The following is a 22,262-nucleotide window of genomic DNA, read 5'->3' as shown; positions in this document are numbered from 1 at the left end:
TTACAGAAGAGAAATCCCCTCCCAGGTTCTCTGTTTAACAGCTGCACGGCTGTTTTGTCATTCTTCAGCACTACGACATGCAGTCACTGAGCACTGCTTGTCCAATGATTCAAATCCTTTTCAGGCTGGAATCCCTTCATTCCTGCTGCCGGGAAACATGATGACGTTGCACATTTTAAGTCTGTAAACTACTTGTATGTTATTCCCAAGGTCTCAGTTAACAGAGCTGCATACAGTGTTAGTTACAATGCATTACACACTCTTTAGGTGCCATACGCTATTACAGAGTACAGCTATCAGGCAGGATGAGGCTTTAGAGAACCTAAACGTTGCGGTTCAGGGCAGGGGACATTTCTTCTGCGAATGAACAGAAGATTCAGCCCTAACCCTGTGAAGTGCTTTGGCTGCAGAGCCGCCCCGACGCAGCAGTCATGTCCTCCCCTTGTCCTTGCGCCAGCGCCCACATTTCCACGGCTGTGTCACAAACCCATCCCAGCACGTTTGGGAAACAGCGGCCGCACAAGGCAGAGGTGACCAAGGGCAGGCCCATCAACCTGGCAAGTGTCACGGTGAGGCGTCCCCGCGGCTCTCCATCGGCGCCGGGGGGCTCCGGGCTGTGCCTGGGGGTGCGGGCAGGCGGCTGGGCTCGGCCGCCGCGGTCAGTCTGCAGGGCCCTGCCGCTGCCGAGCGGGTGCCCGGGTCCAGCCGTCCCCGTCCCCGCCCGCGGGCAGCGCCGCTGTCACTCGTGGGCCACACGCTCCAGCGCCACGTAGAAGCTGTCCTTGTCGTCGAGGCAGTGCCAGCCGATGGGCCCCGCCTCGCAGTCGGCGCACACCAGGAACTTGACGTTGCCCACGTCGCGGGTGAAGCCCACGTTCTCGAAGGAGAACATGTCCCGCACCAGCCAGTGCTCCCGCACCACGTCCCCGCCGCCCCCCGCCGCCGCCGCCGCCTTCTTCCTCATGGCGGGCAGGAGCAGCTGCGGGAGACAAAGCGTCAGCTCACCGCCCCACCCGCAGGGGGCGCCCTCACCACCCCGGCCCTCCGCGCCCCGGTACCTCACGGCGGGCGAAGGTGGCGGCGCCGGGCAGCAGCACCCGGGACCCGCAGCGCTGGCACAGCACCGCCTTCACGTTCCGGCCCTGCGCGCACACCAGCTCGGACAAGCCCGGCGCGGCGGCGGCAGAAGGAGGAGGTGACGGAGGAGGCACCGCCGTTGCTGCTGCTGCCGCCGCCGCCTCCATCCCGGCACAGGCCGCCGCCATCGCCGCGCAGGCGCGCTGCGTGCCGCCGCCGCCACCCGAGGGGCGTGGCCAGTGGCGTCAGGGGGCTCCGTGCGCCTGCGCGGTGGCCGGGGCTCGGCTGCGGGTCGGGGCCCTGGCGCGTCTCGCGGCGCTGATCCGGGGCCCGGGTGGCTGCGGGGCGGCTCTGTCCTGCCCTGGGTCCTGCTGCAGCCGCACCTCGTTACCGCCCTCAGCCTGAGGCCGCTTCCTCTTGTCCCATCCCTTGTTCCTTGGGAGCAGAGCCCAGCCCCTCCTGGCTCCATCCTCCTCTCAGGCACTTGTAGGCAGCGACCAGGTCCCCCCTGAGCCTTCTCTTCTCCACACTGAACCCCCAGGTCCCTCAGCCCTTCCCCATCACACTTGTGCTCCAGGCCCTGCACCAGCTCCGCTGCCCTTCTCTGGCCCCGCTCCAGCACCTCAATGTCTCTCCTGCAGTGAGGGGCCCAGAGCTGAACACAGGATTCGAGGTGCGGCCTCACCAGTGCCCAGCGCAGGGGCACAATCCCTGCCCTGGCCCTGCTGCCGCACTGGTGCTGGTTCAGGCCAGGATGCACTGGCTCATGTTAGCACAGTTAACCAGTTATCACTGTAGACTGTTATAAGTCTTTTCTCTGCTGCCACCCTCTTCCCAAGCAGACCCTGCAAAAAACCCACCCTATCAGAGGTGGTCCAGGCCGGATGGGTTTTGTGCTGCGGCTCCCCACAGATGGAGCTGTTTTTACTTCCCACGCTGAAGCTGCAGTGTTGGTAGAGCTGAAGGCTACTTACTGCCTGATCTACCATGGGGTTTGCACACCCTCCACCCAGCAGCGACACCAAGGGCTTGAAGGCAGAGAACAGAAGCTGAATTCCCACTGGCTCAGGAAATATTTTATTCTTTATATCTTCATTAAAAAATAAACATAGGAAACCAAACCACGGAACACGGGTGGGAGAGAAACAAACGCAGAAGGGCAGAGCAGTGCCTGAAAGTGCTTCATGGAGTCATGCTACCACGTCCCTGATCCCACCCTGTCCCCCAGGAGTCGGCAGTAAGCTCAACGAGCAGCACTACACGGAGCCTGTGCTCCCAGAAACGCAGCAAGGCAGGGGACATGCTGAGGAGGGAGGGCTCCGGCGAAGCTCTCACTCGGGGCAGGCGAAGGACAGCTCCTGTAAGAGGGTGCGGAGTTCCAAGGCAGGGGGATAAAGAGCTGAGAACAAAGGGCAGGAGGGAGTCCTGGATGTCACCCCACAACAGCCCTGGAAGCAGAACAATCCTACATGAAAGGAAAATCCACACCATGAACTGGATTGAGAGGCTGATGGGGGTGTGCTGGACACGTCTGCCTGCAGGCAAACCCCACTCGCTCACCCACCAGCAAAATCCACGCGACAGCAGCGATCGTGTCCCTGCTTTCAGGGCCTTGACCTCTCCAAGGTGACCTCCCCACAGGGGTGGGAGCAAAGGCACTGCCACAGCACAGCAAGGCTCCTGCTGCCAGGAAATGCAGCTCTTTGCAGCTGCTGTCAAGCTTTTTTGGGGGAAGTGAGATGTGCTGAACCTTGCTGAGCCCCCGATCAGAGCACAAACGCTGCAGACCTGCTCCTACACCAGGCAATGAGCTTTCTCCCTGCCCTCTGTCCCCTGCAGCCAAGGGCTTCTGGGTCTCAGTAGTTCACAGCTTAAATCTGCAACTCCTGTGTGCAGACCTGTGAGGAACCTGCAGACGTAGCTACAGTGCAGGACCCACTTATACACGCTCGCTCAATTTGGCTCTGCACTGATGTGCGCTTGAGGAGCAATGTTTAAACATTCAGTATGTACAAGATGATTTGTAGCCAGAACATAAGAGCAGCTGGGTTCACCCTCACACATCCACACGGCCAAAAGCAACCACAGGACCTGTGTGGTACTGCAGTGGCTGAAGAGACCACCCAGTTGTATGTACACATCCTTGGAAGCAATTCACGAGGTTGGCTGACACCAAGGCTGGGGGCATCTCTGCTCTGCCAATAGACTTAGCCACAGGAACAGCAGAGAGTGCAGCTTCTCCTGACCTGCTTCACCACCTTCACAGAGCCCCCGATTTTGAATGACTGCTGAGATAACACGTTTATGCACATGCTCTAGTCAAAAGCAGCACAGAAAGCTGCTGGTCTGGTGCTTATTTCCACAGCATCCACGACTCTCAACAACAGTCACTGCAAACCACTCTGGACTCTTCCTCCAGCCGAGACTTTTCAGCATGTTCTTGCCAAGGTCCCTCCAGATCACTTCTCCCGAAGGACGCAGACTCCAGCGTCACAGCGCTGCATCCCCAGGGAGGTCACCACTTCCCAGTTGTCAATGATGGGATCGTAGCACTCAATGCTGCTCAGCAGTGAGTTGCCATCGTACCTGCAAGGCCAGAAGGTTACAGGTGAGGGATGCTGCAGAAGGAAGAGGTTGAGGCATTCAGAGCCCTTCCTGGGAGGCTGGACAGCTGTGTACAGAAAGAGCCTGAAATGAAACCGCTGCATCAGGCTCCCTTTTGCTGTCTGCTGCTGCCCTCCTGCCTGTCTCAGCGCTGGGCCAGCACAGTGCCTGTTCACGCTGGGCACGGTCCCTCTGGGCTGCGTCCCCTCATAAAGCTTGGAATGGAAATGGGGGGGGAGGCCGCCTGAACCAGGGCAGAGTCACCTCAGCTCCTGCAGGGCATCTCCCCCCCAGCCCCAGCCCAGGGCAGCAGCTTACCCAGCGATGGCGTAGAGCCGTCCCCGCAGCACCGTGGCCCCCACGTAGCAGCGCGGGGTTGTCATGCTCGTTACAGTGGTCCAGGAATCAGTGCGGATGTTATAGGCTTCCACAGAGGAGAGATGTGCCGTCCCGTCGAACCCGCCCACCACGTAAATGTGGTCATTCAGCAGAGCCACTCCAGCCCCTAGAGACAGAGAGAGAAGGCAGCACAGTCAGGGCCATGAGTGACACTGGGAGCACTGGGCCCCGGGCTCACTGCTGCAAGGATGAACTGGATCAGAGGACATTTTCTTATATCTCCCACAAGAGAGCTGTCATAACCCAGTGTCTTCTGTTATTGTTGCCTCCAATACAATACCTGAAACCCTGTAACTACCAAATGCTGCTGAATCTCTGGCATAAGGGGGGGCTGAACAGCACTGCAGCTGGGGCAGCACTGGCAACGTGGGGTGTTCACCTTGGCTGAAAACCACCCAACTACTCCCTGAACAGCCCAGCACAAAGCTCGTTCTGCTGCAGCTGGGACTCTGTCACCACAGAGACAGGTTTCTCTGGTGATCACAGCTCCCTGGTGTCACCCAGCCCTTGAGGGCATGCAGCAAGGACTGCTCCTTGCGAGGCTGGAGGAGGGATTTCTTTGCCAGGGCTCCTCTGGAAGGCAGGCAAATGAAAACTGGTGCCTGTTGCAGTCAGAGATGGAAGTAGCTGAACCATCTGTCTGAGCAGCTGTTCTCAGACTAACAGCAATCAATAATACAGCTGGGAATTGATGACAACAGCAGCAAATAACCCCCCCGCCAACCTCTGCTCCTCATCTGCAGCTCCCTTCAGGTAAAGCACCAAAGAACACGGTGAGAGAACAAGGCACTTAATGGCCTTGGGTGCTCCTGCCAACACCAGCTGCTGTTTTGACCTACATCTCGAGAGCAGAGCAAACCCTGTCAAGCTGTTACCACCAATGTGTAACTATTGCACTGATGAATATCCTGAAGGAAACAAGCCAGATGCTCTGCAGCTCTTGGGCATTGATCTGTTGCTTTTATAAACAGGGTATAAGAGACGTTCTGTTCCACTAAACACAACCTCACCTTCACTGCCTGTTCTTGCTGAGAGCACCAAACCAGCTGGGAACAGCCAGGCTGTCCCAGCGAGCTCTCTGACAGCTTCAGAGGGGAAGACTTTGGCTGAGAGAAGAGACAAGACCAATGCCTAAGCAGGGAAGTGGGATCTAGCAGTGCAGCATGGCCAAGGTTTCTGAGGGGTGGCCTACCTCCAGAATCTGCCCTAAGAGACGAAGAGAAACAAGAGCTGACGAGAACCAGCTCAGCCCACCCCATTATCCTGCACTATGGTCTGTACTTTCTGCCTTGCTGATGTTTCTCCATGCTGGGCACCGTTCCTAGTTATGGAAGTCACACAGGACTTCCTTTCCCTCCCTGTAACCTATACGCCCACAAACACATTCCTCTATGCGCATCTTAGCAGGGGATGGAGACTTCACACATACAAAAATCAGCTTTTTCTCTTGGGAAGGTAAGTCCTGCCTTAAAATCACCCCTTCTCAAAGCCAAAGCACCCTTTGGAGCAGTCAATGTCCTCCAGGGCAGCAGAACAAGCCAGCACGAGCTTCCTCAGCACAACACAAAACGTTTTGACCTCAAGCTCTTACCTGAGCGCTTAGTGGCCATCGGGGTGACATTCGTCCAGTGTCCAGTGTGGGGATCGTACCTCTCGACAGAATTCAGGATGTTCAGCCCATCGTAGCCCCCTGAAACAAAATACAGGAGCAAACCATGGCACTGGCTTCTGGGCAATGTTTTCTGTGTGGAGAGCAGCAACACCGGTTCCTCCTGAGCCCAGCATCGCACTGGCACCAGCACAACCCACAGCGTGCTGGGGCTGGCAGAGCAAAGGGATCCCTGTAGCTCGCAGTGCCAGACCGGAGCCAGCACAGAGCGAGCTCTGCCCCTGAACTGCTCCGGCCGCGCTGGGCAGAGCATCGCTCTCCACACCAGTACGACCAGGTCAGCACTGTGCTGGTGCCAGTGTCGATGCTGTCCTGCTAAAGCAGATGTTCAGCTTCCAGACCTGGTGCTGGCTCAGGGTCTGTGCTGCAGCCGCCAGCTGATGCCAGAAGGCTCCATGGTGTAGGCTGGGATGTCTCAAAGAGCTGTTTCACAAGAGGATACCAATAAATCTCTTTGTGCAGCTTCAGCAAAGGTCCTTCAGCATGGGGGACAACAGATGGCCCCCAGGCTGTCATTTGCCTTGGGGACAGCATGAGGAAGAGCAATTTGGGAGAGGGAAGTAAACCCCATAAGCTAGTGTCCAATATCCAATAATGATTCCCAAGGAACAGGGCTGCAGTAAATGTAGGTATAGCACTGGGCCCAGAGGGTGCATCTTCAGAGTGATTTGCCCTCCAGCACTCTGTTCACAGCCTCTGCAAATGAAACAAGTGCTACAGAAAGGAGAAAGGATAATGTATGGCTCAGGATATAGCTCTGGAGCATTACAGTTGCCTACAGATTTGTGTGGATCAAATGCACCCTCTGTCCTGTGGCTCTGTGCTTCATCTCTAGGGCATTAAACGGGGGAAGTTCAGGTTAGATCTAAGGCAGAAGCTCTTCCCTGTGAGGGTGCTGAGGCACTGGCACAGGCTGCCCAGAGAAGCTGTGGCTGCCCCATCCCTGGCAGTGCTCAAGGCCAGGTTGGACAGAGTGACATGGTCTAGTGTGAGGCATCCCTGCCCATGGCAGGGGGTTGGAACTGGATGATCTTAAGGTCCTCTCCAACCCAAACCATTTTATGATTGTATGATTTTAGCCACAGCCCAGCCCATGCAAACCTCAGCTGGCACCGCTCATCCCCCTGCTGCCCTCAAATGTAGGCTGATCGTGTCCCATTTGCTTCTGACAGCATTTACTGCGGGTATATGGCAGCTCCAGTCTAAGCCATTGCAATGGGAACAGGGAGAACAGGCTGCATTCCCTGTGTCAGTTAAAACCTTCTCTTCTAACCCGCACGTGACACCACAGACAGCACTGCACTGCCAGCAAGTGTTTGCAGAATGCCCTGCGGGTACCTACCGAGGCAGTAGATAACTCCATTAGCTACAACAAGCCCCGCGCCTTCCCGTGCTGTCTGCATGTCTCCCAGCATACTCCACTGATCGATGTTGGGGTCGTAGCGCTCCATACTGGTGTGCCGCCGGCTGCCGTCAAACCCACCGGAAACATAGATCATGTCTGCAAGGTTGGACAGGGCTTGGGCTCAGCGAGTCAAGCAGCAAACACGCACAGGGAGCAAGAAGGCCCTCACAGATGGAGCAAAACTACAACGTGGACTGCAGGATACGGGAACAACTGCGGGTCTTGGCACATTTAGAGCCCAAGCAAACCCAGGCTCCCCTCCCTAGCTCGCTGCGTTAGCCTGCTCTCAGGCCAAACAACCAACAAACCCATCTGGCCCTTAAATCTGCTTCTTTCTGATGACGAAAGAGAATGTGCACCCCCCAGTTAGATTTTTCATGCCTCAGAACCCACTGAAACGCTGCCATGGCCAAACCCTGCCTCTTGCTATTGGCACATCAGCACCTCCGCAGAGTCCTAGGAATCCTTCCCTGCAGATGCTCCACTTTCAGCCTCTCTCGGGTGCTGGATGGTTACTGCTGTACTCGGTGTCCTGTGCTCAGTAACACACGACACCGTCAACCACCCCGAGCGCTTCCCACTCCGTAATCCCAGCGTTCCTTTCCCTTGATGCACAGACACACGCCGTAAGAACGAAGCGGAGGCAGAGCTGCTCTCGGGATACGTGGGCAAGTTTCCCACTTGTACTGCTCCTCCAGCTGATGAGCATTTCAGACTCACCTCCTCCCTCGGGGCCAGCCCACTCTGCACACACCAGCTCAGGGCCTTTCAGGACGAGAACGGCACAAGCTGTGCTGCCCTCTCAGCCTGGTGACCAGGACGTACCTCCAAGGGTGGTGGCTCCTGCCAGGCCTCGCCGTACGTTCATCGGAGCCACGGAGTACCAGATACCATCCTCATCTGAGGTGTAATCCAAGCACTCCACCGAGCTGAGCCGGGAGCGGCCGTCGTAGCCCCCGATCACATAGATGCGATCGTGCAGGGACACTGTGGCAACGTAGCGCCTCTTACGGGTGATGCTCTGCAACAGGGAAGGAACAAAAAGGTCAAGGAGAGGAGACCCCAGGGGTGCAGGGAGGGCAGTGCCGCTCCTCCAGCCCACCACCAGACAGGCAAACAGCACGCTGGGTTTAAAGGATACAGCCTTCAGAGGCTGTGCCTGCCCTACTCTGCCTCTGCCATGCGCTCTTCTCATGGTCAGGTCTTTCTGCACTGAAATGTTTTGCATGAGGTGTCATTTATGCTGCTACTGAGTCTTTGATGCATCTTGAAGGCTTGTGTGCCTCCCACTGGCTCCCTGCAGAGACTGTTCATAGGAAAAACGTGGAGACCCAGAATACCTGAAGCTTTCAGCCTCCAAAACCGTAACAGACTTCTGGGCCCCCAAGTGACACTGGATTAGCAATATTAAAGAAGCAGCAGCTCTCCACCATTTCACACAGATAAAGCTGATTTTAAATTTAGTCCAAAATACTCCTCAGTGCAGGAATTCCCTCTTCCATACTATCCCCCATTATGCTCAGGAACAATGGGACCAGAGAGATCCTGCAACCTGCCTGAAAGAACTTACCCTATTCCTAGTGACATTTCAGCTATTACCACTAACCTTAAAGCTTCACAACCCTTCAATAAGAAACATGAGAAGTCTCACTCCCACAACAGAATGCGGTTCTCTGTAGGCTCATCTGATTAGAAACATGACAACCACCCCTCACACAGAACTGATTTAGCAAATCTCCAAATGTGGTTTCAGCATTCGCTGTGTAAACCACAGCAACTCCAAAGGATTTATGGCAGAAATGCTAAGCAGAACACGAAGGACAGCCCAATGAGGGATGTTATATTGCTGCTGCTATGGGAGCAGTGCCTGAGCACAGCCAGTGGTGGTCAAAAATGGTCCCTTACTGGCAAGAAACTCCACTCCTGAGTCTTCGGGTCGTATTTCTCCACTACATCAATAGGTGACTGCTGGCTGCCAAAGCCGCCGATCACAAGCAGGACTTCATTAGCTCCTAGAGCAAAGAGGGAGAGCAAAGTCAAGTCAATCCCTTCAAACCAAAGGGAATCACCTGAAGAAAACACTCTTCCTTCCTTGGGGCGACAAGCTGCCTCTAAATCCCTGGTTTCATCAATACTCTGAAGCAGGCACCTAACCTGGCTATGGGCACTTGGACACTTCTATCCTCAGCAGGGAAGAGAGAGAAACTCTTCCAGGGTGCATGGCAGCAGGACTAACTCAGGTTTTAGGAGCCCTCTGCTCCAGGGCTGTTCCTCCCAGTACTAGAGGCACTTTGGGAAGACAAGCTGGCTAAGTTAGGTGCTGACATTGGCTTGGGTGTAATTTCCTTTGTATTCTTTCCCCCGTTTTTCCCAAACCTCTTCCCATCCCATGAAAGCTGAAGGAGGATGGCTGCTTCCCTGCAGCCTCCTCACTAAACAAGGCCTTTTCCTCCCATTTACAAGTGACATCCAGACCAGATGGCACCTTAGTTCCCCATTTCACTGAGAAGCCAGTCAAGCTGATTCTTATGTGTTTTATTTCAGAGGGGCCTTCCCTTTCCTTTCTCTTCTCCAAGATGGTCCCCGAGTTTTTCTTATTTTCTCTGTGACTGTTAAATAACACTTGTGACCTGAAGAGCTTTAACTTCCCTTGTAATGACTGCCTTGAAGGTAGGCTTCTATCATAGCCATAAAACCTGATGAGCATCCCCTGGATCTCCTGGGCCAGCTGAAGTGCAATCATTTCAGTCTCCCCCATAGAAAGTTAATACACAACTTGATCAGAGTTTATAGGTGACACATGGCGAGAGCATTGCTGACAGCAGATGGTATGGAATCAGTTAAAAAAGGTAGGGCTGAATCCAGAAGATGAACCTGAGCACTAAGATGCAACAGTTTTTACCTGCACAGTTAAACAATAAACCAGTTTTGGGATGTCCCCTTTATCAGGGGAAGCATTTCAACTAGAATAAAATGAAATGTGTCTTTCTAAAATGACAGCTTGAGCTGAGCTGTCACTGACACCAATGGAGGATGTTCCCACCAAACCAGGAGACATGCAGTACCCCTGCAGTGAAAGGAGGATCTCTCCATCTCCCTCCCTGGGCTTTCTCCTCTCAGATTCTCTGCTGAAAATGAATCTTCAGTGTAACACAGCTGCCTCTCACCTCACAGCTCTTCTTGTTTCTGACACTGATAGACAGAAAGAAACTCCTTCCATACTTCTTGGACAGCTGCACACCGAGACAGACCTATCTGGAGGCACCAGCAACCCAGGAAACTGGGATTTCAGAGGCCTGGGATTAAAGGCAACCAAGCAGTCCCCACATGGCTGCTAAGCAAGTGTGCTCTGAAAACAAACACGCCTCTGTGCTTTGCTCCAGGCCCCTTTCTGTACCACTGGGGACTGTGCATTGACAAGTTACTGCTGTGAAGCACTTCAGCACAATCACAAGGCACCAGGCAAGGTGTATAACACAATACCTGCCGGTGCCCCAGACCTTTGCAGTGACCTTTCCTTTGCTGCTCACCTAGACGTGCTCTTGTCCTAGGTCCTTGCATCTGACTCCGGAGCTCGGGCCGAAGGTGAAATTTCTTAGCTTCATCTACGAGGTCTCTGCACTGCAGACTGCATCGTATAAACGGCTGAGGAGAAACATGAGTCACTGGTACATGGGAGGTATTTTAAGATCCCTCAGAAGCGCTGTCCTAAAGCCAATTCTCATCAGTTCAGACAGCATAAAAACGACTTGTGTGCAGGCTGTTGCTGGTAGTGTCACTGCAAATACTGCATACAGTGAAATGCAAAGGCAGCTGAAGACTGGACTGCAGCTGGAAAGTTATGGGTCAATTCTCACACCAAGTCTGGCACTGGAGGTTCCATAATGAAAATAACTACACTGGAAAACGAAGGAAAAGCCACTTCTGCTACATTTAAAGCCACTAGAAGTACGCCTGAAAAGGAGGACTGGCAGTGAAACCACACCTGAAATCAGCTTGGCTGGATGGGCCCTACATAATCAACTCTCAGTATATACCTGCCACCAAAGAAGAAACAAGGAGCACAGCACAATGAAGCAGCTCAGCTGGATGTATTAGCTTGATCCATGGGCACATGGGAAGTGTAACTATGAAGCAACAACAGCAACAGTAAGGTCTTCTTTCAAAGAAGCTGCAGCCCAAGGACAGGCTCATCTCCCTGCATAATACCATGTAATTCCCTTCCTGGCTGAGGGCCTGGACCAACCTCTGCTCCATGTGCAGCCTTCAGTCCCCTTTGGGTGTTTGGTGCTACATGTGGCTGCTGGAGTAAGTTAAGATCTATTTTCACAAGTTCTCAGTGCTTGTGCAAGGCAGCCAGGGTGCTCAGAGCAGATAACGCCATACACGGCCAACACTCCTCTCTGTGCTGCCCTGAGATGACGGTGTCCCACCAGTGTGTGTCACTTCCAGGCTGGAGAGGCCATCGCATGCACTAAGAAAGCTAAAGTCCTGTATGCACACCATCTTAGGCTGGATTTGGAACAGATCCAGTTGTTTTGGCCCCAGTCTCTTTTGCGTTAGCTTCAGTTTCAGCTTACTGTGGACCGTAACTATCTGATTAAACAGATGTTAGCCCTAGCAGAACTTAATGGCCTGTTAGCTGCTCTTATTTAAGAACATCTGAAAAGGCCATCACATTAGAGATGGATGTTACTAAATCAGCCATTTCTCCATGTAGAGAAGTCAGTCATTGAACATTCAGCACTTGTCAGGTGACAAGGGCTAACAACCACTGATCACCTCACAGCACCATCAAAACAGAACGCTGGTTTGAACCTCTTTGTGCCTTCCTGTCAAACCTTGCACAGGGCCAGCACCACTTCCTGTCTGGAGTTAAGTTTCCATTGCAAAAGCTTCATTATCTCTTATCATCAGGGGACTGGAGTACCTCCCATATGAAGACAGGCTGAGAAAGTTGGGGCTGTTCAGCCTGGAGAAGAGAAGCTGCGTGGAGACCTCAGAGCAGCTTCCAGTATCTGAAGGGGGCCTATATGGATGCTGGGGAGGGACTCTTCATTAGGGACTGTAGTGATAGGACAAGGGGTGATGGGTTCAATCTGAAACAGGGGAAGTTTAGATTGGATCTAAGGAGGAAGTTCTTTTCTGTGAGGGTGGTGAGGCACTGGAATGGGTTGCCCAGGGAGGTTGTGAATGCTCCATCCCTGGCAGTGCTCAAGGCCAGGTTGGACGAGGCGCTGGGTGCCATGGTTTAGTGTGAGGTGTCCCTGCCCATGGTAGGGGGGTTGGACCTAGATGATCTTAAGGTCCTTTCCAACCCTAACTATTCAATGATTCTATCATCATCTACATTTTGGTTTGTCCCTGCAGCACCCCAACCCTACAAAGCAGCGGTGTTAGATACGGCTCTTAGTTGTGTGTTGGCCCTGGGCCTTAGCTGCTGTCCTCACTCAAAGGTACATGCCATCTGCACCTAAACCAACTCCTGATGACCTAAACCAGCTCCTGATTCCTCCCCAGGATTGCACGCCAACAGCTTTCAGCCTAGAGAAGGAGACCTGCTAGCACTTGTGAATAAAGGGCAGAAAGCACTATAAGGGATAACAACAGAAAGATGCTACATACATCAGAGGAGACAACTAATTGCTCTGATGGGGTGCCCTCCCAGCTAAAAACCAGGGTGCTGCCACTGCAGGCACAGCAAACAGCAAACCAGTGGGCACTCCAGCTGAAAGGGCCAACTCCACAGTGTCAGCATCAAAAAGCATCAGTAGAGAAAGCAGCTCCTAACGTGTTCTGCTAGGACAGCTGGAGCCTAACCAGGGAGCAGGGCAATGACACGTGGATGCTGGGCATCGTGGATGCTGGGTGCGGGTACCTCGGTGTCGATGACGTCTGTGATGTAGCGGGGGGTGAGCAGCGGCATTCGCACGTACTGCAGCAGCTCGGGCAGCGACGCCTCCCGCTCCTTCTTCGAGTGCTTCACCCAGTTGATAACTGCCTCAAAAACCGGCTCTTCAGAGTCCACCTGGGAAGAGGAGGCGCACACTGGTCAGACTGCAGGGCAGCACTTCAGCTGCTGCCATGGACCTGACAGCTTCCAGGCTGCTGATGCTACTTCATGGCTAGCAAGAGAGCATGATGTTTCAAGGAAGAGTCTGTTGTGGGAATTCCCATGAGCTGCATTTACAAGCCCTATGAAATTCCCTCATTTTCTTTTCCTTAAAACTGCATTTTTTCCCTACAGCCCTAACCAATGGCTGGCAGCACGAGTGCCACAGAAGGGAGCTGCATGGTCTGCATGCAGCAGAACCAGAAGCTGGGAGCCACCACTCACTGCTGAGGGAGTGCAGTAACACACAGGGCAGCTCCCCCGAGTTCTCACTGGAGCAGGAGTTATGGCCCTGCACAATGCAAAGCTCTACCATAAAGATGATCAGAACCATGATTCATTTATATGGAGCAGGGTCTTGCTTGGCCTCCAGCCCCATGCCCACACACTGCCCCTTTAATGCTCAAGCCATCCCCCATTAAAGACTTTAAGGCTTCTTTAATATTTAATCCACATTTAAGGAACCATGAACAACTGGATTTCAGAGGGGAGAACCCCAGGGCATGGATGTTACTGTTTATTTCTCCTGTTTATTTTATTCTGTGACTAGTTTATTTCTTTCTCCATTTAAGACCAGCACATGCTGGTGCTTACACTACGGCCAGAGATCATACTGACTAAACCATCTCAATCTGATGCTTTTAGAGAACCTCCGGTGCTCTGGATATCTGTGAATACCAAGAGCTAAAACCTGTAAAAAGCTCTGTAATATATTATTTAGGCTTGGTTTTCTTTTTGCACATCCTCAGATCACCAAATGTAAAAGCAAATGAGCCATGAATTTATTATCATGACGTCTGTTAACTGCTATTAAATACGATGTAAAAGGAAATACTGTAATAAGAGAATTGAGCCTTCCCACCAATACATGACGGGTCCACTCTGAGGTTCAGTTTGAAGCTGTCTGTTGCCGAATGCTCTGAAGCAGGGAGCCACCTCTGTGGCTCAATTCTTCCAAGCCACTGATTTATATTTGTTACGGTGTAATCTGACATGGCCTCTTTCTATCTGAATTACAGGGGAAGGACAATTAGAGCTCACAAAAGGAGAGCAGAGTACTTCAGTATTTCCCATTTCTCCCACTTCCTCCTTACATGCAACAACCCCACATCGTTTTCTTCCCTCCTCAACTGTTCTCTGATGTATTTCAAGGTTTCGTTGCCCATGAAATCGTTTCTTTTCTGAGACACGATATGGAACACTGCACACAGTGTCCCCGTCAGGACCTGCCACTACATTTCTCACCCAGCCAAGGGATTTTGCGAGGGTGCTCCCTCAGTACCCTCTGCCACAGCACATCACCTCTGCACTGCCACAGCAACAGCTAAGGCATTACAAGGAACACACACCTCACGGGGTGCCTGCAAGGCCTGACTCACTCCTTCCAATCCACAATGGATTTTACTTTGCCTGTGCAGATCATCCGATCAGTTTGGCTGCGTTGTTCTGAAGTTCCTCATTATTTCCCCTGCACTGTCCGGAAGTGTTACGTCAGGACTCAGCACAACCCACATAAGCTCAGACCTTCACAGCATTAAAGCTGTGGCCTGTTAAGCCCCAAACACACTCAGCCTTCCTCCACCGCTGACCTCAGCCTGCGCCACGGTCTTTCACTGCTCTCTCACATGCTCTTTCTCAAGCAGGTTTATTAGCAAGAGGATGTCAGCTTGGCTGAAGGCCACTTTCAAGGCAGACTTTCCAGGCATACAACAGGAACACTCTCCTGGCTAACCCTGTACTGGCTTTTCAGGAATTCCACAAAGATATCACTTACACTGGTTTGCTTCTAACAGTTCATGTTACTGGGAACTCTGAACAGTGTTTGCTCCAATCGCTTCTTTTAGAACCGAAGCAAACATCAACTCTCTACAAAGTCCACCTCAACTAAAAGCCCCCTCCCCATTCCTGAGGAATGTTCAATTTATTCATAAGACATCTGGAAAAAGCATTTGACAGGTTCCAGCCCAAGAGAAAATCCTCCAAAAACCAACTTGAAAGGAACTAAATCTGCATCTAACTTCCTGAAGAGCCCGAGGGGCCGGTGCCATCACGCATTCTGCTGCTCTAAAAGCAGAGGACACCCGAATGCCTGGGATGACAAATGCATTGCTTGTGCTGTTGAGTAACATGCAAAGACCTACACATAGAAGTTAAAGTCTTGGGAGTATTTCTGAAATGTAGGCATTGAGACATCTCTGTAACCTCTGAAAGCTCCTCCAGGGAAAGGTGGAGACAAGGGCACAACAGCTCTGCAGAGGTGACTAATTGTGATGTCTTACTCGCAAGAAACACTTGTGGAAATGAACTTTCAAATTCAAGAGCTGTATGAGAAGTCCACCCGAGAAATATGAACTAATTCCTCACTGGTTTCAACATTTCACTTCAATGCTTTGCATAGTAATGGTACTGTTCAGGTTTTACCTGAATTTCATCACACTTGATGAGCTTTTCAACCTCTTCTTGATTTAAGAGGATAAACTCTTCATGCTGAACCACCTCTGGAAAATGTTTCTGGCTGAAGACCTCTGCAGCTTGCATTAGATCAACACAATTGTGTGTCTCAGCAAAATCCCGAATGCCCAAACAATTTGATGGATCCAGCTGGCTTTCTAGAAACTCACAGCAAGCTTGTTTCACACCTACGGAAAATTGGAGGGGTGAATGAGCACTGCATGCTTACTCCCAATCCACTGCTTTGGAAAGGGCTTCAGAAAAGAAAGTTCTAAACAAGAATGAAAATCCAACTCAAACAACAAGCTTAAAAACACTACAAGAACACATATGCAAATATTCCTTTGGAGGGACCACGTGTCGGGGCTGTTTTGATCCCTGGCTATTCTATTGGACACAAAACTTAACTAAATCGGGTATTAGGAAGAGCCTCAAATGTCAGCTGTACTCAGCTTCATGGCTTCTACACAAACCCCATGTAATGCCAGTGGATACGGCCACCAGATTTCTAGGTTTTCTTCAACGTCTTCTTGATAGTTGCCTGGGATTTGGGATACCTGTGTGGGATATCTCCATAGGTGCACGTGCAACGACATCAACCAGCCTGTTAACAACCCAGACATACCAAACGACATCTAGGATTTGCTTATTATTTTAAGTTGATTGAAACATTTATGTGCTATACAGCCCACAATTCCTCTTGGGAATTCTCATGCAGAAACACAGTATCCCAAAGCATGGAACAATAACCTGGTTTATCATCTTCTTTTTCCACCCAAGTCAGCTCCTCTACCAAAGAGACCACAGCGCACAAGACAACAGACCACGTTTGACGTCAGCATTTATAAATATCACGCCACCCACAACCTGCCTTCCATTTCCAGAAGGTCAGGCAAAGCAGATCTCTAAACAGCACCAACTGTGTGCAATTTGTGCTGATCCTTGGAAATTACCTTTCAGCTGGAGCAGACACGCCGCCGGGAGCAGCTCTTGGACGTTTTCTACTGTCACGTGAACAGTTTCTGTATACACAAAGTCCAGCAGGATTTCCATGGTGGAGGCTGTCAGGCCCTGGATATCCACATAGGGCTTGTCTTTCTCTGAGAGCTGTAAATCACAAGGGAGACAGAGGTTTATTTTTCAGGAATGTGGTCAAAAAGCCAACAATGCTCAACAGCGTTTAAAAAAAACGTGATTTATCAGGGGGCTTTCAGCAGAGATTTGTCCTTTCTCTATTGTGCTCACTGAAAGAATAAGGAGAAGGAGGGAATTTCCCTACAGAATTAAGGGTAAAGGAGATCAAGTTCATTATGGATTGGAAGGGCAGCCAAACTGCATTGTAAAATGAGCAAGATGAGATTTGAGATAGCAGAAATTACACGCGCCATTTGTGCAAGACAACGGAACTCTCTCCTCCATGCAGTAACTCCAAGGAACTGTCCAGGGCAATTCCTCCCTGGGCTGGATGTGTCTGACAGGCTGCACATGGAGTCCTCACTTCATCGCTCCACTGTGAAAACCAAACCAAACAGAAATCTGTGTCCTAGCTCTTCTATTCCTGACCCATTCTGCAAGCTTATGGTGAAGGCGGCTAAAAAGAATGAGTATTTCTAGACCAGAGAATTCACAGTTAAAGGTTAAACTTCGGGTTACCTTAAACATTAGAAAGTGAAATACTATACATACAGTGATGGTACTTCCACAACCCTGACTCTCCCCCCTGACCATTTTATCACCTCAAAAAAAACATCTTTTGAGGGTGTTATTTTTATTCCCCAAGGAACGTTACCATCTCAGGGATCAATCTTTGGGAACGGTAAATTCTGCCAATTCACCAAATGTGCACCTCTATAGGTACAGAACTGAGACTGCACTTTGCAACGCATTGGGTTTGTGGTTCAAGAACAATGGGCTCGCAGGTGGACTCATTAATCACACCCTGCACTGAGCTGCAAGCTTGGCAGCAGGAATGGACCTCAACAGAAGGATGTCTCCATGCAGCACGCTGCAAAACCAACCTTTCTTCCCCATGACTTTTGAAGAAGTATCAGTGCAAGCACGATTCAGATGAAGGCCCATGACTTTCCTTGCCAAGAATAAGCCTGAAGCTGGTTACAGGCAGGTTGAGCAGAGACTCAGTGAAGAGAAAGTCTGATCAAAGCATGATCGCTTGGCCTAGAATCTGCCACAGTTGGGGAAAAAGGAGGAAACAGAAGCACTGAAAATAAGAACAGTCAAGGATATTTCTGTAGAGGCATCTGATGACACAGCAGCAGAAGGGAAGCAATGTCTCTGCTGAGCCGGAGCCATTTCCATCATGCAGAGAGGTACACTTCACAGCAGAGAAACACAGAGGGGAACGGTGATACCTGAAGTAATCTGAGGGAAGAGGCCTTTCAAGTCTATTGACACAGTGAACGAACTTTATGGCATCCAGAGTCAGGAAGGAACAGCAAATTACCTTGTCTGACCTGCTGTACGACAGGCCATGCGTTGCATTTAGAAGCTAAAATGAGTTCCTAACTTGGGCTACACAAAACATTCCCAAAGCAAGACTAAGCTGTTTGCTACAACAAATAAAGGACACAGATGTCACAGAATCATAGAACAGTTTGGGTTGGAAAGGACCTTAAGATCACCCAGTTCCAACACCCCTGCCATGGCCAGGGACACCTCACACTAAACAATGGCACCCAAGCCTCTGAACAGCCTGGCCCTCAACACTGCCAGGGATGGAGCATTCACAACTTCCCTGGGTCACCAAGGGTGAGAACAGTTCAGATAAGATGTTTGTATGATTCCAACAAACAAATGGAGATTAGACCATACATACTCAGAAGAAAGAGGATAAGAAGTTACAAACATCTATTGACAGGACAGGATCTCTGCTGGTAGAATTTCAGATCTCCTTCCCCCTTTGCTGTTTAATACCAGAGTTCTGCTAACCAGTAGGAAGTAAAGCAGTGAGGAGCTGATACTCCCTAATGCAAGCACATTCCTAACATGTCATAAAAAGTATGCAGCACTACAGATCCAAAAATCAACTGGAGCAGCCAGGAAAACACATTCCCTCATTAGGGAGAGTCACTTGGAGACCTCAGGAGTTTTACCCCAGGATGCCTCAGCTGGTGAAAGCCTCAGAACAAGGGCTGCAGGTCACAGCTCTGCTGTGAACCATGATGTTGGTGTCTCCCGTCCATAAATCACACAACTCACTCTGCAGGAGAATGGCCATAACATTTTGGCACCTCCTTCTTATCCAAGGCTGATTCCTGGTTGTGCCTTCACTAATGCAGATACTCAAATAGATTGCAATAAACTCCTCCAATTTCTCCTTACCTATGGGGGAAGATAAACGCTGCGTGACAGTGCTAGTGTGTGTCTCCCTGCATTCTGAAAGGTGATCACAGTACAGTGAAGATGACCATGTAAGAACCTGGAAACAGAAGTTGTTAGTTTTCAGAATGACTATTCCTCCATGTTCTAGGGGGAAAACCTCCAATTTCTAGAACATATCCTCCAAGAAAAGACTGATTTATTTCTGAGGTGGAGCCAATGATCAGTTCTTAACACATCCTGAATGATGCTAACCTGTCCAAAGACAGAAATGCCAATACACAACTAGGATCCAGGGGAGCATTTGCTATAACTGCTCTTCAGTTTTCACTGCAAGGAAGAACCTTGTAGGTAACACTGATGGGTGTTTCAGTTTTCCCACACCACTTGGCACAGTGGCAGAGGAAGGCATTGTCAAAAGCCAGGGATTCAACAGGGGACCGGTGGCTTCTCCTTACTCTGGAAAATGGGAACAGAAAATGGGAAGAAACTAATACTAAGTATTACTACACACTAAAGACCAAGAACTTCAAAGTAAATGTCAAAGTCAGAGGTGAGAGAAGGAAGGGAACAAGAGGCACACGGACTGGCAAACACAATTCTTTATGATGATGGTCTCTGATGACAGTCTCAGTGCTACACTGGCCATGCACAGATGAACGACATTAGGCATAACCCAGGGATCAGCTCTGAACCAAGCCTTGTGCAGCCCAAGGCTGACAAAAGCCACACACTGCACCTAGCCAGGTAACCCCAGATCCCCAGGAGGCGAGCGATGAAATGCAAAGGAAGCCCTCACACACTGTCAGTCCCTCCTGCAACACAGCATTTGGAGCTCCCTCATGACTTACAGCCATGGCCAAAACCACTCTGTACCCACACGTGTTTGGGTAGTGACCAAATGCTGTCCCACTGCACTCACCAGCATACTTGCTGCTGACACACATGGGAAGCAGGTCCACTTTGGGGCTTACCAAGCTGTCATTTCCTGGAAGGGACGCTCTCCCACAAACAGGAACTGTGTGTGCCCCTCGGCAGCTCTGTCATTTGGTGTTCCCACACAAAACCAACCCAACGAATCTGGAACAAATACAAACCACCCCAAAGAAGGAAAACCCTTCAAGCAGCAGCAATTCAGGAGCATGAGATCGAGCGGTCATGCCCCCTGGACACCAGATGAACTTCTTTTTCTAGGAAGAATTGCATCTATTAATTCAGGTCACTGTAACATTACAGTTCAAATGAAAGTATAAAGAAGGAAGGAGAGATGATCTCAGTTTAGAGAGGGTACCAAAGTACATCAATCCTCAGCCTTTGCTAGCAGCCACAAAGAACGTCCTGTAGCTCACAGCATGACTGGATCTCTGCAGACAGATGCCTAGACAATGTCCAGGAAGTCAAAAGCATTAACAGGAACGTAGAGGCAAACACAAAGAAGCAGAGCCCGTCTGCTCTACTGCTGTGTACCTTGAGGCTAGTGGTAAACAGAGAACTTCAGCCTCCAGGGACTGAATTTGCTTTGTGTATTTTGTAATTACATGTCCTTTATGCTGGGAAAGAGCATAAACCTGACAGATGTACAAACTTCACGGAACATGGACGTAAACCACACTGCCCCGTGGGCAGTCCACAGATGTCTGGTCTCGGTTGCTTTGCACAGGACTATATAAACCAAGGCACCTGCTCACCCGATGCAGCACTGAAAGATGGGGGCACGCAGACAGCTCTGCCATCCGTGTGCATTGCTGGAAAAGCAAAGAATTATTCTCTCCTGCAAGCACTACTGGGCTAGCAAAGAGGTCTTTAGGACCTTTGAGCTCTGCTAATGGGGAAGTTGCTGTGATATAGAAATCATCTCCTGTAAGAAAAAGCCATGAGGACTGATTCTAACTTATACAAGGCAAAGCACCTCACATTTAACAACATGAATATTACCTTTCAGTGATTCAGAACAGCAGCATGCAATGAGGGCAAGGAGTAGAGCAACCAGGGCTTACAGCCTCAGCCCCAACCCCAGCGCTCGAGGCTGCATCCTCTTTGCAAGAGCAGCAGCACAACCCATCACGTACCAGCTGATCAGCCAGTGCGAAACAGAGATCAGAGCATCAGTTAAATACCCTCCATTTCAGTTTTAAAGGGCTACCTTACGTTACCAGCCTGCCTAAGGCACAAGCCACGGCTGGTGCCCTTGGCCAGAGGGATGCCCAGGAGCGTGAAGACCATAACCCACCGCTATGAAATAAAACCAGTGCATGATTCAGAGCCTTCTGGTTTGCCAGCTCAGCCTGGCAGCTCTCTGGTGCACAGGTTGGTCACGCGCAATGACTCAGGACCACGGCCCCAAACTGCAGCCTCTGACTCCCACCATGCCATGATAAAGGGCTGCCATGAGGCCACCTACAACACTGCGAGGGGCTTCAGGGACACGAGGACCCCGAGGGCTCCAGCGCCACTGCGAGGGGCACGAGCAGCTCCTTAGAGACCCAGAGCCACAATGGGGGGGGAAAGGGGGGGATACAGAAGGCTCCAGGATCACCTTGAGGGGCCCTGGGCCCAGCTGCTGAGCAGCCCGAGCAAAGGGGGGGGGGGGGCAGCGCGGCCTCCTCCACCCACGAAGCCCGGGCTCGGGGCGCACCGACCTCGCTGGTGAACATGGCGCAGAAGTAGTCGCTGCAGGCGGCCAGGACGATGCGGTGCGCCGGGAAGTCCTTGTGCTCCACTCGCAGGGTGACATCGCAGAGCGTGTTGCTCTTCCGGAGGGCGTTCATGGCGTTGAGGATGGACTTGGCGTGCGAGTTGGTCATGATGTCCTTGGGGGGGGCCATGGCGCCCGGCACCTGCGGGCACAGCCAGCACGGCCACATGTCACGGGCCGCCCTCCGCGCCGCCAGGGGGCGCCCGCCCACCGCCCCTCCCTCTCTCCCTGCCCCGCCCGGGGCGCCCCCGCCCCACGCCGGCGGCCACAGGCCACTCACAGCCCGGCGGCCCCGCTTCCCCGCCGGGCACGGAGCAGCGCCCGCCCCTCCCGGTCCGGCCCCCGCCAGCCCCGGTCCGGCCCGGACCCGGTCCGGTTCGGTTCGCCCGCACTCACCGCAGCGGGGAAAACGTCCCGGCCCGCGCACCTCGCCTCCCCCCCCCCCTCCCTTCCCTCTCCCAGCTCGGCGCGCTGTGATGGCGTCACTGAGCCGCGTCAGGCCCCGCGCGACCCC

General features: G+C 51.8%; 2 protein-coding genes across 2 annotated transcripts; both read right to left on the bottom strand.

Moving 5' to 3' along the window:
* Positions 1 to 716: 716 nt before the first annotated feature.
* Positions 717 to 1,265, bottom strand: RABIF (RAB interacting factor). Its single transcript, XM_061442812.1, has 2 exons — positions 1,059 to 1,265; positions 717 to 979 (listed from the first exon to the last, which is right to left on the bottom strand). Exons 1-2 carry the CDS (start codon positions 1,263 to 1,265, stop codon positions 740 to 742), a joined length of 447 nt encoding a protein of 148 aa, XP_061298796.1. The 3' UTR covers positions 717 to 739.
* An 866-nt stretch (positions 1,266 to 2,131) lies between these two features.
* On the bottom strand, positions 2,132 to 21,963 carry KLHL12 (kelch like family member 12). The gene is made up of 11 exons (XM_061442846.1): positions 21,693 to 21,963; positions 16,671 to 16,824; positions 15,688 to 15,905; positions 13,033 to 13,182; positions 10,685 to 10,799; positions 9,060 to 9,166; positions 7,980 to 8,175; positions 7,092 to 7,250; positions 5,672 to 5,770; positions 4,000 to 4,186; positions 2,132 to 3,663 (listed from the first exon to the last, which is right to left on the bottom strand). The coding sequence occupies exons 1-11, from the start codon at positions 21,915 to 21,917 to the stop codon at positions 3,537 to 3,539; spliced, it is 1,737 nt and encodes a 578-aa protein (XP_061298830.1). The 5' UTR covers positions 21,918 to 21,963; the 3' UTR covers positions 2,132 to 3,536.
* Positions 21,964 to 22,262: the final 299 nt, after the last annotated feature.

Source organism: Pezoporus flaviventris, unplaced genomic scaffold (assembly GCF_033815535.1).
Source record: "Pezoporus flaviventris isolate CSIRO_AGI_PZ_B2104156 unplaced genomic scaffold, CSIRO_AGI_Pfla_v1 ptg000253l, whole genome shotgun sequence".
Classification (NCBI taxonomy): Eukaryota; Metazoa; Chordata; class Aves; order Psittaciformes; family Psittacidae; genus Pezoporus; species Pezoporus flaviventris.
This window is presented reverse-complemented; position numbering and strand designations above follow the sequence as displayed.

Coding starts and splice junctions, on each gene's coding strand:
- RABIF (XM_061442812.1), bottom strand. CDS start 1,265: ATGGCGGCGGCCTGTGCCGGGATGGAGGCGGCGGCGGCAGCAGCAGCA. Junction 980..1,058: donor CCACCTTCGCCCGCCGTGAG/GTACCGGGGCGC, acceptor TGTCTCCCGCAG/CTGCTCCTGCCCGCCATGAG.
- KLHL12 (XM_061442846.1), bottom strand. CDS start 21,917: ATGTGGCCGTGCTGGCTGTGCCCGCAGGTGCCGGGCGCCATGGCCCCC. Junction 13,183..15,687: donor TCAAGTGTGATGAAATTCAG/GTAAAACCTGAA, acceptor TCCTCTTCCCAG/GTGGACTCTGAAGAGCCGGT. Junction 10,800..13,032: donor CAGACGTCATCGACACCGAG/GTACCCGCACCC, acceptor GTTTCTCCTCAG/CCGTTTATACGATGCAGTCT.